Source organism: Triturus cristatus, chromosome 12 (genome assembly GCF_964204655.1).
Source record: "Triturus cristatus chromosome 12, aTriCri1.1, whole genome shotgun sequence".
In the NCBI taxonomy this organism is placed as follows: domain Eukaryota; kingdom Metazoa; phylum Chordata; class Amphibia; order Caudata; family Salamandridae; genus Triturus; species Triturus cristatus.
This window is the reverse complement of record NC_140595.1, coordinates 807,565,468-807,582,339: the sequence shown is the minus strand read 5'-3', so window position 1 is coordinate 807,582,339 and position 16,872 is coordinate 807,565,468. Positions and strand designations below refer to the sequence as shown.

At 43.7% G+C, this 16,872-nt stretch overlaps 1 protein-coding gene across 2 annotated transcripts in view; it reads left to right on the top strand.

Moving 5' to 3' along the window:
- SRRT (serrate, RNA effector molecule) overlaps positions 1-16,872 on the top strand; it is a 160,147-nt gene that overhangs the window by 72,487 nt on the left and 70,788 nt on the right. For both annotated transcript variants that reach the window (XM_085638184.1, XM_085638185.1), the window contains 6 exons: positions 962-1,069; positions 3,094-3,235; positions 7,606-7,853; positions 12,263-12,324; positions 13,729-13,807; positions 14,072-14,335. In XM_085638184.1, coding sequence (XP_085494310.1) covers positions 962-1,069; positions 3,094-3,235; positions 7,606-7,853; positions 12,263-12,324; positions 13,729-13,807; positions 14,072-14,335 — 903 coding nt within the window. The remainder of the gene's footprint in view (positions 1-961; positions 1,070-3,093; positions 3,236-7,605; positions 7,854-12,262; positions 12,325-13,728; positions 13,808-14,071; positions 14,336-16,872) is intronic.

Genomic DNA, 16,872 nt, shown 5'->3' with positions numbered 1-16,872 from the left:
CAACGAATTTACCAGAGGATAATCATGTGAACAACCGTCTGAGCCAAAATAAACTTTCACTACCTAAAACCCACCTTAAAAATGTAGTCTGCAGATGGAACTGCTCTACCCCACCATGTCTCCCGCTTACTACACACTGTGTCCAGCCATGTTGCCTGTAGTTTGTCAACGTTCCACTTCTTGCTGTTCCTCAACGTTTTTGTTTTGACCATTTGAGCTTCTTAGTCCTCCTAGAATGGCACTACTATGAGCACTGAGCCACACGCTCACATAGTTTCAGCACAGTCTCCGATACCACCTGCTCATCTCGGAAATACCATGACCCTGGACTCCAGATACCACCTGTGTCACTGCTCCTCCAAATATATATATTTTAATTTGCTACATACATTACAGTAAAATAAAACAATCTGTTTATCCTGTGAATGTGTTGCTTATTTAATCAGGCTGTCTTTATATCTACACCTCAACTGAAGAAATCTTGTTGCTCAATTGTGTCTATTTAACCATTAAGGTAGTTAGTTCTTTTTGAACAGCGCAATGGTACACACAGCACCAGTTCAGTAATAAATATAACAGAACATTGCAGTTGAGGGCGTTAAGGAGACCCAAATTCTCCCATGCTGCCTGCATCATGGAGATTCTGTACAGGCCTAAATTTCCAATCACAAAGGACAAACGTGTAGTATTGGCAACACGGAAAGATTTTAAGTCTTTACAGGACACCCACGTTTTGGATGCATGTTAGCCTTGCCTGAGCAACCCTTATACATTCCAGGGTGAAGAAGAGCTCTGAACTAGCTCAGTCCCACATAATTACTACTTTAGTGGCAAAGAAACATTTAGAGCTAACTCTTAAATGGTTCTTTGTGAGACAAGAAACCACCTTTAAGTGTGACTCGGCTTCTAGCTTTTGCAAGCAGTCTTTGCTTCATCCTTGAATATTCTCTCCATTCTGAAGGGGGAAAACAGCGAGACACCTCCATCTGAGGAGAAAGCCAAAAAATCGCCGGATGCTGAGGAAGAGAAACCAGTGCTGAAGGAAGAGGTGGACAAGGAGCCGAAGAAGGTAATTTGTGTGTTGGTGGTAAAAGGACTTGTGGAATAGTTCTGAGAGGTGGATGGTGAAGTTTGAGAAGTTGTAAAGCTTGATGGTCACTCAATTGATCGAAATAAGTGAGGAGTGTTTGTTTGGTGTGATATAAGTTCTTGGGTATGAGAGGGAGGTTACTTTAGAAATTCAAGGGTAGTCCGGATGATATCTGACTCAGTAGGGGGATAATTAATCCCCAGCCATTGACTTGGCACCACTTAATCTTGCAGTTAAAGAGCACCATGCCACCCCCTCTATTCAACAAAGTAAATTCAAGGCACTTTCTCCTTGCCCTTGTAGTGGTCTGCCACACCTTTATTTTTACTGCATGTTTGATCTCCCACATTAGTCCTCTGCTGTAGGCTAGTTCCTGCCTGGCGCCTTGCCTCTCTATTTTAGTAAGTTATAAACCATTTCAGGGAATTGTGTATGGAGTCAACCACTTAATGTTTTTCTTTTTGCAGCAGCTGGTCATCTGTTCCCTAAGTGAATGCTTTCAGTGACCAGAGGGCTGGCGCCTGATTCTAAAAGCAGCTAGAAATGTTATCCCCATACTTGGAAGTGCAGTTTTCAAAACACAATGTTTTTGACTACTGTTTTAAGTCGTAAGCACCCACATTCCAAGGGGACCCCTGGGAAACTGAACCTTCTGTCTACTTGACTTCTAGCTTTTCCATTTCTCTATCACAAACTCTCTCCCCCTCTGCCTTCCATTACCCCATTACCTCCAACTGTGTCTCCCCAACACCAGTGCCATCCTAATGATTTTTGGTAAACTGCGCAAGATCTATTTAAACAGTTTTTGTGTAATTGTGTTAAAATGTAATATATCATTTAGTATTGTTTGGAATTAGTTGGGCTTGAAATGTGTAATAAAATTCAAAAAAGTTCTGTGCAATAGGCTCCAAATCCGTTACGATGACACTGATTTTTTTATTCTCTTTTGCAATGGTGGCATACAGCTTTTCAGTAGGAAGGTTAAGCTTCAGAATCCCTAATATTGTCTCTCCCTGTGCTGCATTTGACATCTTCTGTTAAAAGAAGGCCAAGGCGTAAGACCTAAAGTATGCCAGTGATGGTTCTTGATGTCCGCCTCTGCCAGGCTGATATTATTTGTAGTGATGTTCATGGGAGCACAATGATAGTCTAATTCATTAGATTTTCAAATGTAACAGGCCCCTAATTCGTAAAGGAACAGTTTTGGGCTGAGAAGACTTCTTGGAACATGTTGTATCAGTATAAGCCATCAAATTATATATTTGGTCCCAGGGCAAAAACGGTACAAGAGTTAGAATTCTCATAAGTGAATAATTAAAGCTGTATCACAATTTTGGTCCTATGTAATACCTAATTTTAATATGTTGATGCATGATGAACGGGACATCATAGTATTACGCATGGCACAATTGGGCTGGACTAATGTTAGCAGTACAAAATACAGTTCCGATTCCCTCTTCTTTAATTTGTAAACTTTGTTCCCACCGGTTTATTAAGATTGTGCCTAAATGAGCCACCAGCTTTTGTTGTGTGCAGACTATTGTTATGCGATCCATTCTTTACTTTAACCTTACCTAGTTAGGGTGTTACAGGATCATGCACTAATTGCACCACAGGTGATGCTCCTGACCTTTTGACAACTAATGTGCTTGGTGGTGATCCTTCAGGAACCTGTGATTAAAGGGATACCCCTTCATATCAGACCAATCACCAGTGCCTCTTCACGTTTCCTCAGTCAAGCCACATAGTCTACCATCTGCAATTCCATGTGAGATACAGTGAGGGAAAGTGTTGCGCGTGTATCTAAGGTTGGGGATTCAAACTTGGGGTCTTTATCAGAAAGTTTAGATGACTTTTATTTCTTCTGGTGAAAATCTTGATAATCTCATGGGTTTGTGTGGATTTAGGTCTCAGAAAGCACTTTAGGAAATGCTGGTCAGAGAATTGTCTGCATGTTTCCTTTACTAATCCCACTCCTCTTGCCCTTTTTCACACACATCAAGACCACGCCGAAGAAGCCCAAGAAATCAAAGAAAAGGAAGAGGAAACGCAGTGGAGATGACAGCGATGAAGATGACTGCAGCGCTTCGGAGTCCGATTCTGAATCGGAGGGAGGGCCAGTGGAGGAGAAGGTGGTGGTGAAAGGTGAGATTGGGTCTGTTATTTGATTGGCTTCTTGGAGTCTCTCTCAATCTTGTGTGCACATGCGTGTTGGAGACCTGTGGCTGAAGGATCCTGGTTAGGTTATTCGATGTCCACATTCCACCTGGTTCCCATTATTTCTAATCCAGGACGTTCACTGAAGATCAATTGATCTATGGAGTAAGATTGCAGTGGTTTGTAAAAAGAAATACCTGTAGTAAAAACTAGCTGTCCCGCGTGACTTGTTGCGTGCCATCGTGCCGGGAGATGTTCCAACTTTACCACATATCCAACCATTGAGCAGCTTGCATTGTGATCCTGAATTTGAGTGCCTTCAGTTCTGTTTATCAATAGAACACTATGGGGCATACCCAAATGACCCTCCCTTACCTGGGTATAGAAATATCTAATATATAAACGAAATGGGCTTAGTGGGATCAATCTCTTATTTATACACAAGAAACAATACATTTTCTCAGTAATTAATGTTTACTTGTATCCAAAATTTTTCAAAAATTATTTTTCAGAAGCGAATCTCTCGATAGACATTGTCTCATATAAATTCCCCTGACTCTTGTGTGAGAAGTTGGCCTGATGTATGATGTCACTAGTTATAGTGTACACCTTATATCAGCCCAAATACCCTTATGGTGATTGGTTGTAAAGTCAACCTTATAGACCAGCTATCCTAGTGGTAGCATGGACAAGAGCAGTCTTAGGCTAAACTCTGAATGGCATGTGAAGCCAGCTGTGATACCATATATAATCCCTTGAATACCAAATGAAAGGACACCACAACAGATATATATATAAAATAAAGTGTATTTATTCTAAGCAAACCCTCAGCACTCTTTATGAGTTTAGAGGTAAGTACAACACAGTCTTATTAATGCATACAGTAAGTCACACAGGTAAGTAATACAGTTAGGCCCTAGGGGCCACGCAAACCATATACTAAAGAAGTGGTATAAGAACCACTGTCACGGAAATAGAATAGGCCTAGGCCTAGGGAATCGCTGGGGCTACACTACACTAGCGTTAGTTAGGAAGTGGGAGGCCCACGGGATTCGTGTGCAGAGTGGAAACACTCACGCGTAATGCGTAAAAGTCAATAGCAATGTTACAGTTTAGAAATAGATAGATTTAGGACACTTCCGGAGTAGCTAGGAAGTTGAGACTTGAAAACTAGACACTAGGATTGTCACTATCCTGATGAGCACCGGAGTACCCAAGTTACCTAGCCCACAGGCTGCGGGTGCATAGGGGTGAAGATGCGTCGTTTTCGTCGTCGACTCCTATGGATGCCTGAAGAAAGATGCTGACAGGCAGTCAGTGAAGAGTGTCCGGTGGATCCCAAGGCTGGGATCAAGAAGAGAAGAAACCTGCAAGCAGAAGGGACAGAGTCAAGGTCACTAGCCAGTGACCACGTGGAACCAGGAAGGAACCAGGCGATGTCGTGAAGAGTTGCAGGTGAAGGTGAAGCTTGTCGCTGCAGCCAGGAGGACCAGGAAGCGTCGAGGACGACCAGGACCAGGAGGCGAGCTGTCCCACGAAGGCTCTTGCTGTCGGCGGCGTCGAAGTTGGACTAGGACTCACCAAGCCTTGGCAAGCGGAACCCACGAAGAACAAGGGACTTGCTTCTGGTGCAGACCAGGAAGGTCTGGGGTGCTTCTTCTTTGCAGAGAAGCGGGAGCCAGTCTGGAGGAGCCAAACCAGCGCAGAAGATTTCAGGGAGCGTCGTCACAAAGGCCACTAGCCAGCGGGCAAGCAACCGGACAGACGCGGCAAGCAGGAAAATGCTGAAGGGCCCCACGCAGGACTCGTGGAGTGTGGGGGGCTGGTCTTCGGTGCAGATGGTGCTTGGGGTTGGGGCTTCTCAATCCCCGGTGCACAACTTCGAGGGTACCTCAGAAGCTGCGCTGTAAGTTACTAGCCACTTTTCCCAGGTAGCCGGTCCCACGTCGCTCGTCGCCTCCACGGATCTCAGCTCTGCTGCAGATGTGGATGAGGGTCGGAGAAGTCTGGAAATCAAGGCTCTGGTCGGGCTCTGCAGTCGGTTCCTCGTCGAACGTTTCACAAAGCAAAGGGTAGTCTCTTGATGGTGCCTGTTTGCACAGGGTAGCCACTCCTTGGCTACAAGGGAGATTCTTCAGTCTTCTTCTTTCGTCGAATGTCGAAGGTCCAGAGTTTCTGTTCAGTTTTGCAGGTTCAGGATAATCTAAAGTCTTGAGGCCCAACTCCCACTCTTATACTAATCTGGGGGGCTGGGATACCTGCTAGGTCACGCCTTATGGGTGGGACCTGGGAGGGGGTGGTTACACCCACTTCCCTTTGTCCAGTTTCGCGCCAGAGCTGGGGCTGGAGTGCCCCAGCGCCGGTTTGAACTGGACTATGCAAGGAACACCTTGTGTGCCCCAGGCATGTCTCATTCCTTTCAGCCCACCCTGCCCCAATACACTAAAGGCTGTCTGGGGAGGTGCTAGCACCTCCCCAAGCAGGAAACCTATTGTCCAGGCCTCCCTGGCTGGGATCACTCCCAGCAGCAGGAGGTCAGACTTGTGTCTGTGGCAGCAGCATCCATTTTGTGATGCTGAGGCTTTGGTTAGAGTTAAACAGCAAAGTAGGATTTTAACATGTCTCTCCCTCTAGAAGGGAGGGATAATATCCTCATCACCAGAAATGGTATGGGGGTATTATTCCAAAGTGTTAGACACCTTACACGACATGTTTTGATACAGCCAAACCATAGTTACCATAACCGTTTAAGATTATAAGGCACTTTAAGAGTATATGGTGGGCTATATCATAGAACAGCTATAAGGACATGGTTCCGAAAGCTGCAGACAGGCTCAGCTCATGCTAGAGCACCACCTCACATGTTACCAAACACTCTGCCTCCAGGATTGTTAAGGCCTGCCATAGGAGTGACTGATAGGTACACATGTGTCTATATATAAGGTAGGTATAGGAATACTACACCTAAGCAAGGGGTGATTACACGACCTTGCCCCAGCTGAGTGATCAGCCAGTTGTGTCTGATTGGAAGGCCAGACCAGGGGTGGCATAATACATGCTGCAGCCCCTGGGAGGCCTAGGGTACACCTATGCCCTGGGTACCTAGGGTACACTGTACAGGGTCCAATAAGGTGATCCTTACCAATTGGTTATGTACCTAGGGTACATGGAGTCCATTTTAAAGAGAGAGCAGACAGCCTGAGACCCTGAATGGCAGGATCTCAGGCCAACTAAGTCGAAAAACCAGCTAGACACTAGGCAAAAAGTTGGGGGTAACCATAGTCAGATATCCACCTTCCTACATCTTGCTCCAAACAATGTACACTTCTTGTCAACAGTATCCCTACCCTTAGCATGTATTCACACCTGCATGGGGTTGAAGGCTGTTTTGGGCCACGTTCCCCGGTTAGGAACACCACCGGTGGTTTATTCATTCTTGAATTAGTTGTCGGGTGTGTGATTCTATCCACCGACTGCTTTGAGTCCTTCCGAGCACTCCATGGGCAAATTAGGGATAGTTTTATTAGAATATGTTTGATGTTTATTATATTATTTTTATAGATAGTCTGTAATCCCCGTCCTGAGGAAGCCAAATAATTGGAGGCTGAAACGCGGACGCGTCGACACACTGATCTATGAGAGTCCACAGATTGGGTTGATTAAGAAATCAGTTAATATTTTTGGCGCATATACAAATAACCAGGAGAAGAGTAATACCTCCGACGCCAAGAGGACTACCTTTGAATGTATTTCTGTTAACAAGAAGTGTACATTGTTTGGAGCAAGAGTCAGGGGAATTTATATGTGACAATGTGTTGTGTATATAAGATATGTATATAGGTTGGAGGAAGTTGTTGGAGGAAGTTGTATATAGAGGTTATGTGATGAATTTGCCTTTATGTATGTTAAATGTATATATTATGTGTATAGTACACTGATGTCTATCGAGAGATTCGCTTCTGAAAAATGATTTCAGTTCTGTTTAAGCATCGAAATAAACATTCTTCTGAAATACTGGCAAATGCTATAAGATACATCTAATTTATTTTTCTGGCAACTATAACTTTTTGTTGTCTAAGAATATTGAGGAACAAAAGCGCAGGCATAATGCAAGCAGGAAAAGCGTGTAGATTTACATAAGGTCCCACATTGTGCTAAAGCGCGACTCATTTCAGGCTCATTTGCTGCACTTGCCTTTAGATCACGTTTTTACTCTGCTGTTAGTTTATATGTTTGCTTTATAGTGATGGCTCACTCTTCCATCTATATTCCTGCGCTGGTTGGCTCTGCTCAGAAGAGCGCCTCTGTTTTCTCTTAGGCAGTTTATCAAATTACTTTGCTTCAATTTTGTAATTTAGAAGAGGTGAAAGAGATCAAGGAGGAAGAGAAACCGAAGCCCAAAGATGAGCCAGAGAAAGAGAAGGAGGCTGAGAAAAAGGAGAATGGCAAAGAGGACTCTGACAAAGAAAAAGAGAAGAAAGAAACTGATGAGAAGCCGGTCGAGAAAGAGAAGGAGGATGAAGTCAAGCCCCGGCCCTTGCACCGAACCTGCTCGCTCTTCATGAGGAACATTGCCCCAAACATATCCAGGGCCGAGATTGTTGCGGTAAGTCAGCTTCTCTTGTTAGGGCAGAATGAAAGCTCCTGGGAAGTAGGAGAAAGACATGCTACCTCTTGTTTTTCCCAGAGCTGCTGTGTCTTTTTAGTCTCCTGCCTCACCTGATACTTTGGCATTTCTTAATGCGGATTGTCTCCCTTAGTTATTTTCGTCATTCTGTGTCCCTTTTTGTCTTTGGTCGCCCAATGGTTCATACAGTGCTCGTCTTTCCGCAGTCTAGCATTTACACTCCGAGAAGGCAGTCTTGTGCCTGCTGGACAGTGTCCAACGACTAGCTCAAACATCTGTCCTCCGTTGTCCTTATCAGTCCTGTTCCGTAGGTCAAGCACTGACTCGTCTCCAGTCAGTGCTCCATGTACTGTAAACATATGCAGATCTTTGACAACCCTCCCTGGCCCAAGTACGCATGCGGACTGCTTCTCTTTTATATCAGTCCTCCTGTGGGCATAAGTCTGGTCCCCATTCTGTTTTTGGTGATGCCTCTTTTACCATGATCAGGCTAGCCACCTTTTCAACCTTCTGGATTTTGGATTCCAAATGACTCCCACCATGGTTACAAAAGCAGTCTAGTTTGTTTCCACTAGTCCAATGTTCTAAATGTTGATTCACAGAAACATGCTTGGCTTCCCTATACCCCCTATCTAGAGCAGCTGTTTTCAAGCTGGTGATGTTTTTGCAGTGCTTAATTAAGTTTTCCATTATCCTGCTCCATTAGGTAAAAAATGATACAAGTAAAAAATATATTTTCTGCACTTATATCCCCTCTTTCACATCTCTTCCCAAGACTTTCCCAGCCTCCCACAGTTGTTCCCCCACCTCTGAAACCATGGGGTCATGTCCACAGAGTTCAGTCAGGACTGAGTCGCTCATGGTCTGCTTAAGAGAGTAGGCAAGCAAGCTTTCACTTTGTGGGTGGTCCCACCCCCCTTGTGGCCTCAAACACTTTCCCACTGTCCGAGAAATCGTGTCAATCGGCGGTCTTGCCTGTTATCCTGGTTTCCTATCCACCATTGATGAAGTTCCTGTGCCATGCTTGACATCTGAGACTTGGGTTTTTTAGCCAGTAATCTATTTTTAGCATTATTTAATTGTGCTTGAAATTCTCACTATTTTAAAATCTTGTACGAAAAGCCAGGAAGTGACAATGTAATTTCATGGGTTTGCTTGAATGTTATGTGAATGTAGCAAACCTAGCTAGGCACAAAAAAGTCCTCTGCATAAAAGCCACACGGCAGGCAGTTATTTTCGCTCTTGAATTGGAAGAAGTTCATAGATTTGTGGTTTGAATATACTCAGCCATCCAGCTTCAAAACCTCTATTCGTGATTTATACAATATTGAATAGTCGATTCGCTTTATTAGTGATTCCACCCAGTTTTGAAATTTGTTTACTGTTATCCAACAGAAAATGGTCACTTAGCTCTTCCCTGTCCCATTCTTTCAACTGTAATCCAGTGCAGAGCCACTGGAAGTAGGTGGCAGGAGAGGGCCAAATTAAGCAGCAGGGTTGAGTAAATAATGCGTCAAGAGGTAAATTATGCAACTTAATGCAGCACATTTTTTGATGAGATTACTTCATTATTTTGTACTTTTTACAGCTGTTAACACTGTCTGGGAATTGGGTGCACCTCACTAGTTCCAGTTTAACACCCAATTATAGCCATAAGGAGCAGAAAGATGACCAACCAACCTTTGCAAAGGGGCTGCCACTGCGCAGCAAAACATGTTTCTGAGTATTTAATAACTTTTGAACAGTTTGAGCTAGAAACAATTTGTTTGGGGGCAGGGGAGGTAAAATCTGCAGATTGTGCAGCAGACGATGAATTATGTGGCAAATCTCTGATTATGTGAAAATCGCTGTGGCTGCACAATCGCCTTATTCCAGTGGCCCTGATCAAGTGCTAGCCTATTACTTTGTTGGAAATGCTTGATCTGTACACTTGCCATCACCCGTACCTAAACATATCGATGTGTCTGCTGGGGCTCTGAGGGCGGATACAGTTCATTGAGGATTTGCCTTTTGCGGCTAGCATGTCCCCTTGGATGGAGGTACTGCTGTTTCATTTGGGATCCTTTGAAATTCAAGCTGTATCTAAATGGAGCATGGTTTGGCTTTGGGGTTGGGAGGTGCAAGGTCTAGCCGTCCAGTTCTTCTGTGTGCATTTCACAATTAAGGAACAATGCCTTTGTGTTATGGTATCCAACTCTCGGTTTCTTTGTGTAGTAATATGACAATGTTAATGTTAACTGGTATTTGCATAGCGCATAATCACCGGCAGGTCTCTTGGCGCTTTGGTGAGAGAAGTCAGAGCTGCTAGCGGTACCATAACAGTACAGGGCCAGGGCGCTAAACTGTGTATAAGGCTTCTCCAAACAGGATCGTTTTGAGCTGCTTTCTGAACGGGAGCAGTGTGGGTTCCTTGCAAAGGTGTTCAGGCAGTTGGTTCCATAGTTGTGGAACCGGGACGTAGAACGCTCTGCCCCCTTTGGATGCAGTATTGCAGCGTGGAAGGGCTAGGCGGTGGACCTCGGCAGACTAGGTCCTACAGTTGTCTGTTCTCTCCTCCTCTGGCAGTTTGCAACATTTTTTACATTGTTTTATTTTAGTTCATCCAATGTAAATGATTTAGAATTATTTCTCTCATCCTGGTTTTGTTCACATGAGCAGAAGAAAGGTATTTTCCTGTTTTCAGCGTCTTGGCTGGTCTCTGGGCTTTTTTTTATGGTTTTAATCGGAGGTTGAAACATGCCCTTAAATGATGGGCAAATGCATGTGCCATTTCTCGTCTTTGTGTATTTTTGGAAACTGGTTTGTCAAGCTTTCACACAACCGCACTCAAAGGCTTCACCGGTGTTCCCACTTAACTTGACTGAAGAAAATGCAGGCTTATTTATTTTTCTAGTTTTCTTTTCATTTTCCTGAATTTTTAATTGCCCACTGCTTGTAGAAGGGAGCTGTCCTGACTCTTGCATATGTTTCCTGCTTGTCTAAAGGCATGGTATGGTCATTTAGGACAGTTGAAGTCAACTTTTCTGTGCCCAGATTGTTGATGCCAATCTCTGGACAGATGTCATTCCCTCGGACGTCTGCTGATGGGAAAATTGTGGGCAGTTGGCTAGCAAAGATCCACAGTGGGACAAAGGCTGCTTTTGGGTTGGCCGTGCTATGCCCACTCAGCACTGGACAAACTCATATTTTACTGTATGGTAACGGAGTCCAGGGAGGTGTGTAATCTCCCATTCTGCCACTTCGAATGGCTGCATCCTGCAGACCAGTTGTGAATGGTTGATCTGCAGCCACTCACTATTACTGAAAGAACCAGTTGGTTTATTCAATCTGAGCGGTTGCCTTTCCACCAGTCAAAGTTGGTCCTTATGTGCAGACCAGTCAAATTAGTTGCTTGATGCCAGTCAGAATAGCCAAGGCAGCAGAATCTTTTACCACCACCTTTGAGGTGTTAGTAGCCACAGAATGGCGTCCTGGATTGCCCTTTTGTTCAGGAAATACGGTTTGTGAATTTAGATTCTAGGCACAGCTATTGCTCATTTTCTAGCAAAAAATACCCACATCTTCAGAGGGTGGTATCTCTGATTGCTGTCACTCATTCAGCTTGTTTTGGCCACACATCCGTAAGAGTGCAATACTTTTAGTGTGCGTGCACAAGGGGCGTGGCTGCACACTGCAGCAAACCTAAACTACTGTTAGGTCATAGTAAGGAGCGAAATGTCCAATATCACATAGTGATGTAAAATGCAAAGAAACTTAACACACATGGGTTTGTTTCAGGGAAAGGGCCTTGGTTTCAAACATGTTAGCAGGATTTCTATGGAGTTAAATGCTTTTTAAATCCAGTGTAATTCATATCCGACCAAACTCTATTTTATTCTATTGCATAGTTCATGTCAAACCATTGGCTTCTTGGTTTTTTTTCTAGGCAGGAGTGTCTGCAACTTTGGGTTTATATGACAGTCTTTATAAATGTGCGGGTGATGTCTGTAACTGAGCTCAGTCTCTGGCTTGTTAAATGGGATTTGCAAGAAAAATATATAATGTTTTCTAGCCGATTATACGTGACGAGCTCCACTGATCCATCTTATAGCAGAGCCTCGAATCTTGCACTTGTAAATATCTTATTATGTACATACCACACCCCTTACTCTGGAGAACTAAAGTATTTGCTGTTGGATCTTTAAGGATATTGAAATTTATAGACTGAAGTAGAAGAAAAATTGACAGATGTAATTGCTGCCCTCGTGATGATCATGCTTCTGTTTTTTGGGTTATACTTAATTAAATATTAGCCATTATCTCGGATTCTAATATAACTTGTTGGTTTTGCCACATCTAGAGTTTGAAATAATTCTCAATTATTTTCCATTTCTTCCCCACTTTCTTAGCTTTGCAAGCGGTTTCCTGGTTTCATTAGAGTGGCGTTGTCTGAGCCTCACCCCGAGCGAAGGTACTTCTTTGTTTCTCAGACTGCCTTTCTCATACAGCGACTGTTCTCACCAGTACAGTGTGCATTTATTTACCATTTGCATTGAACTCAAACATTACAAAAAGTATAGCCATCTGTATATAAGGTTATTTTAAACTGTGGTTGATGCCCGAGGTTCTGTTTGCTCCTCAGCTAACATTACATTTTGGATCTCTTACCTTCATTGAACACCAACATCTGATTCTGTTTATTTAGTCTGTTTTCAGTCTCTGGTCTGGAATTAACTCTGAAACAACATTTTCATGACTGCCTACTGATTACTGTTGATCTGTTCTGTTTAAGCATATCCAGCTAGCTGATGTAGACTATTCTTTGCCTATATTAGTCATGTTTAGAGTGGAGAACAATAACCCTTTAACTGCATGTTACCTCAGGCTACAGCTCTGTGTGTAATCCCTGCTGCTGCAAGATGTTGGAGTGTTGATCTAATGCATGGTAGGGCCACCTATAGTGATTCACCTGCATAATTCCATTATGTGGAATGGCCAGGTGTTGTGGTTAATATGTGTAATTTCATTGTGTGGAATTGGGTGCGGTGGTTAATCTGGAGTTCCATTATGTGGAATAGCCATGTGTGGTTGTTAATCTGTGCAACTGCATTATTTGGAATAGCCAGGTGTGGTGGTTAATCTGTAATTCTATTATGTGGGATAGCCAGGTGTGGTGGTTAATCTGTAATTCTATTATGTGGAATGGCCGGTTGTTGTGGTTAACATGTCATTCCATGTTGTGGAATGGCCCGGTGTGGTGGTTAGTCTGTGTAATTCCATTAGGTGCAATGGCCATATGTGATGGTTCATCTGTGTAGTTCCTTGGCAGGTTTTCTTGTTTAGCTCTGTATAATCCTATGATGTGGTAAGTCCTAGCAGTGCACCTCCCAGTCTCCTGCCAATTGAGATGGTTCAGCCGTGTCCATATCCATGGTGCCTGACAGCAGTGGGGGTTTGTCCATGGTTCCTCAGCCATGGTAGTTGATCTGGGTCTAATTCCCATGGTCATTTCAGTTTATAGTTGTTATAATCATGTATTTCTATTGTATGACCAGCTGTGGTATCTCAGCTGTTCATAATTCCATGGTACGGGTGTTATGGCACCGCTGTTTGTAATTCTGTTGTAGTTCTGGCCAGCCATGGTGGTTCAGTGCTAGGTAATTACATTGTTTGCTCATGCCTTTGCGTGCCAACTTTACCATCCCTGGGATAAAGGCGGCTAGGCTGTCATGTCCCACTAGTACTTGAATAAAACTAACAATTTATTGTATGACTTCTGAAGCCTGCTGTTTTCAGCCTTTTTTGAGTATGTTTAAACATGGTTTTCTTCTCGTCTCTCTTCCATCTGTTTCCCACTCCTCCCTCCCCTTCCTAGGTTCTATCGCCGAGGCTGGGTCAAATTTGATCGTAGCGTCAACATCAAGGAAATTTGTTGGAGCCTTCAAAATATTAGAGTACGTTTTGAGCATGGATAGATGATTGTATGGTTACTTTTAGCCTTGTCTCGCAGATGTGATCTACGTTAATAGGCATGACTCTCTTCTCATGTGTTGCCATTCACCTCGAGTGAGTCAGGTCCTGGTAAATAAAGGGCCATTCGACCAGTAACCATCTGCTGTATGTCTTGTTCATTTATATTGTTTAATTGGGGCCACATCTTACTTACTTTCCTTTGAGACTGAAGCATTATCCCAATTCTCTACTTTTCTCCACTCCAGCTTCGGGATTGTGAGCTGAGTCCCCTGGTTAATCGTGACCTGAGCAATCGAGTACGCACCGTGAATGGCATCACGCAGCACAAGCCAATCGTGCGCAATGATATCAAGTTGGCAGCCAAACTCATCCACATGTTGGATGACCGCACCTCGCTGTGGAACCGGGAGGAGAAGCCGGAAGCCAATGACTCTGCGACTGGAAACAGCACTTCTGTGGGTGTCGATACCCCCATTGTGATTGATGCTTCGATCGGTATCAGCACCACGGTAGGTTTCTGGCATAGCAAGAGCGATAAACAAGATGCTGCGCCGAGTCACGTCTGCGCCCAGTTGTGTTACTCTAAGATTTGTTCCCAGATTCAAGGGTGCTGTGCGCATTAGCACAAGGATGTTTACAGGTCCTTCTATTCCTCAGGAACCAAACCTTCTCTTCCTCCAAGTTCACGGAAAATCTGCGTTAACAACTCCCTCCCCCCCCCCCCCCCCCCCCCCCCCGCTCTTATATTTGAACTCTTGGTGGCTTTAGTGGCTTGTGTATCACTAGTGTCAGATGCAGACCAGTAAGAATTGTGTATAACATGGACGGTTAGTCTTAGTTTCAAAGATGCATACTGCAGTTTATCTAATCCTTTCCGTTGACCCTCAAAAGATCGGCCATTACTCCCTTTTGATCTACTATAGGCTATGCTATTTTTTTTGTTTTTTTTTGTCTCAAGGCTACTGGTTTCGGGGAGTCCTTAGTGTTCCAAAAACATTTCTTGCTAAATGATCTCTAATTTTTACATGAAGCATGTTATTTCACTTCATTTTCTCTTGATCTAAAAGGAGTTGGCCTAACGGCCAGGGTGGTTGATCTCGAATCTGGGGAACTTGGTTTGAGTCTCGGCAAGGACTCTAAACATCCTGTGATTCTGGGCAATCACTTAATCTCCCTGTGCCCAACCAAAATGAATGTGTGTTCTCATGTAACATAACTGGTGCTATGTAAAGCGCTCTGATACCCGATTCGCGCTATACAAAACGCTTCAAAAATAAAAGACCAGATTTTGTCACTAGCAAGTCTCGATAGTTATTAGGTCTCTCCTGACCATGCGCTGGTCTGGCGAGACTTATTGAGAGGGCTCCAAAAAGTGCTACCAGGCCAGCCTAGAGGTACAGTACATGCGCGCGCCGCGCTTTACCGCGATTACTTTTACTTTAGCGGCCGCTTTAATGTTTGATCGCGATCACTTTCCCTTTCGCAACCGCTTTGCATAGGCAATAGGTCTCGCTTTTGGGACCTTATAAGTATTTAGTTATGCAACAGTTGCATGGCTAAACACTTATAAGGTCCCAAAGGCGAGACCTATTGGCTATGCCAATGTTTGTTTTTTTTGGTCACTGGTTTGTTTCGGTTTTTGGTATTTTGTATATTTCTTATTCTTTATGAGCGGAGGCCGGGCATCCTTCCCTTGGCATTTGCATTTTCGGTTTCCGGTTTTGTATTTTCAATGCATAACTTTGATTTGCAAAGTGGCTCTTCGCAATGCTCCCCTGAGCCCGCCTGCACCTTGGCCACAAGACAGTCCATTTTCTGCTGTGACTATGAAAGCTATTCTGAAATGTGCCACCAGGTGGCGGTGTGGTCACAGATCACTTGTCTTCAAACCTCTGAATTCCACACCCATCCATTTTGACAGAATTGATGTACATCTTGCCTTTTATCAGTCATGCCACGTTTTCACATTCACCCAGCTCCATGTAACTTTTGACACCTCCAGCAAGTGTCTGACATTGTAGCCAAAAGCACTTTGCATGCTCGAATTCTTGAGCTCGTCCTTGGTGTTTAACATGAAACTACAACTCCCAAAACCTATTGCACTCTTGCTCAATTCCCTGTGCTCTGGTAGACCGTGTTTCACAACACACTGTGCCACGTGACCGCTCTGAATATAGTTAAGAATTCCAAAATAAGTTCTGTTCAATTATCCTTTTAAAAAGTGCCATCACATATTTTGTCTACATGGTATTGACAGCACGGTATTTACAGTGTGTGATCCTTAAGTGAAATACAGGAGACGAGTGATTTTGTCCCTAAATAGCACTGGGTCTCGCAGCAGCTGTTGGCTGTCGCATACTCCCCACACTCGTGCAATATGAAAACTGTGTTGTACCTGCTCTGTTTTCAACAGTTAATTTTCCAAAATGTCTCATGATTATAACTTATTCTTTGGATCGTACTTAATATTGCACTTTTCCCTTTTTAAATGCTGCAAATAGCAAGTGTTGATGTCGCCCACGGTATTAAGTTTATTGACCAGCAAGGGGCGAAAGGCTCTGTAGATGTTTTCGGGCTTTGAACGTGTCACCTGCAAATAACACAATGTCCACATCAAACCGGTCACCCTTTAATTCGCCTTTCACCTCGTGTAATAGATGCATGTGAAAAGGTTTTCAATAAAGGCAATATCTTACTAGTTTGGTGTCTAACCCGCCAGTTATCAATTGTATTCCAGTCACTGAGCGGAAGCTGGACTGTCCAAGCTTTCCCTTGGGTCCTGTTGTCACTCTCCCATGAATTTTATGTATCCTGTCACACTATACAAGTTTTAGTCTTCTCTGTTATTATGTTCCCTTTCGCAAAATTACAGAAATTCTGTAGGTAGAAATTGATTTCTGAAAGTCATCTTGCCCAACTGTTGGAGTCCACCCTTCCAAGTTCTCCTGGATGCTGATAACCTAACTCTTGCTAGAATATTTTCCACACACACGCTTAGCATCCCATTCTCCTCATGTTCCATTTTCCTATAATAGAGCAGTATTTT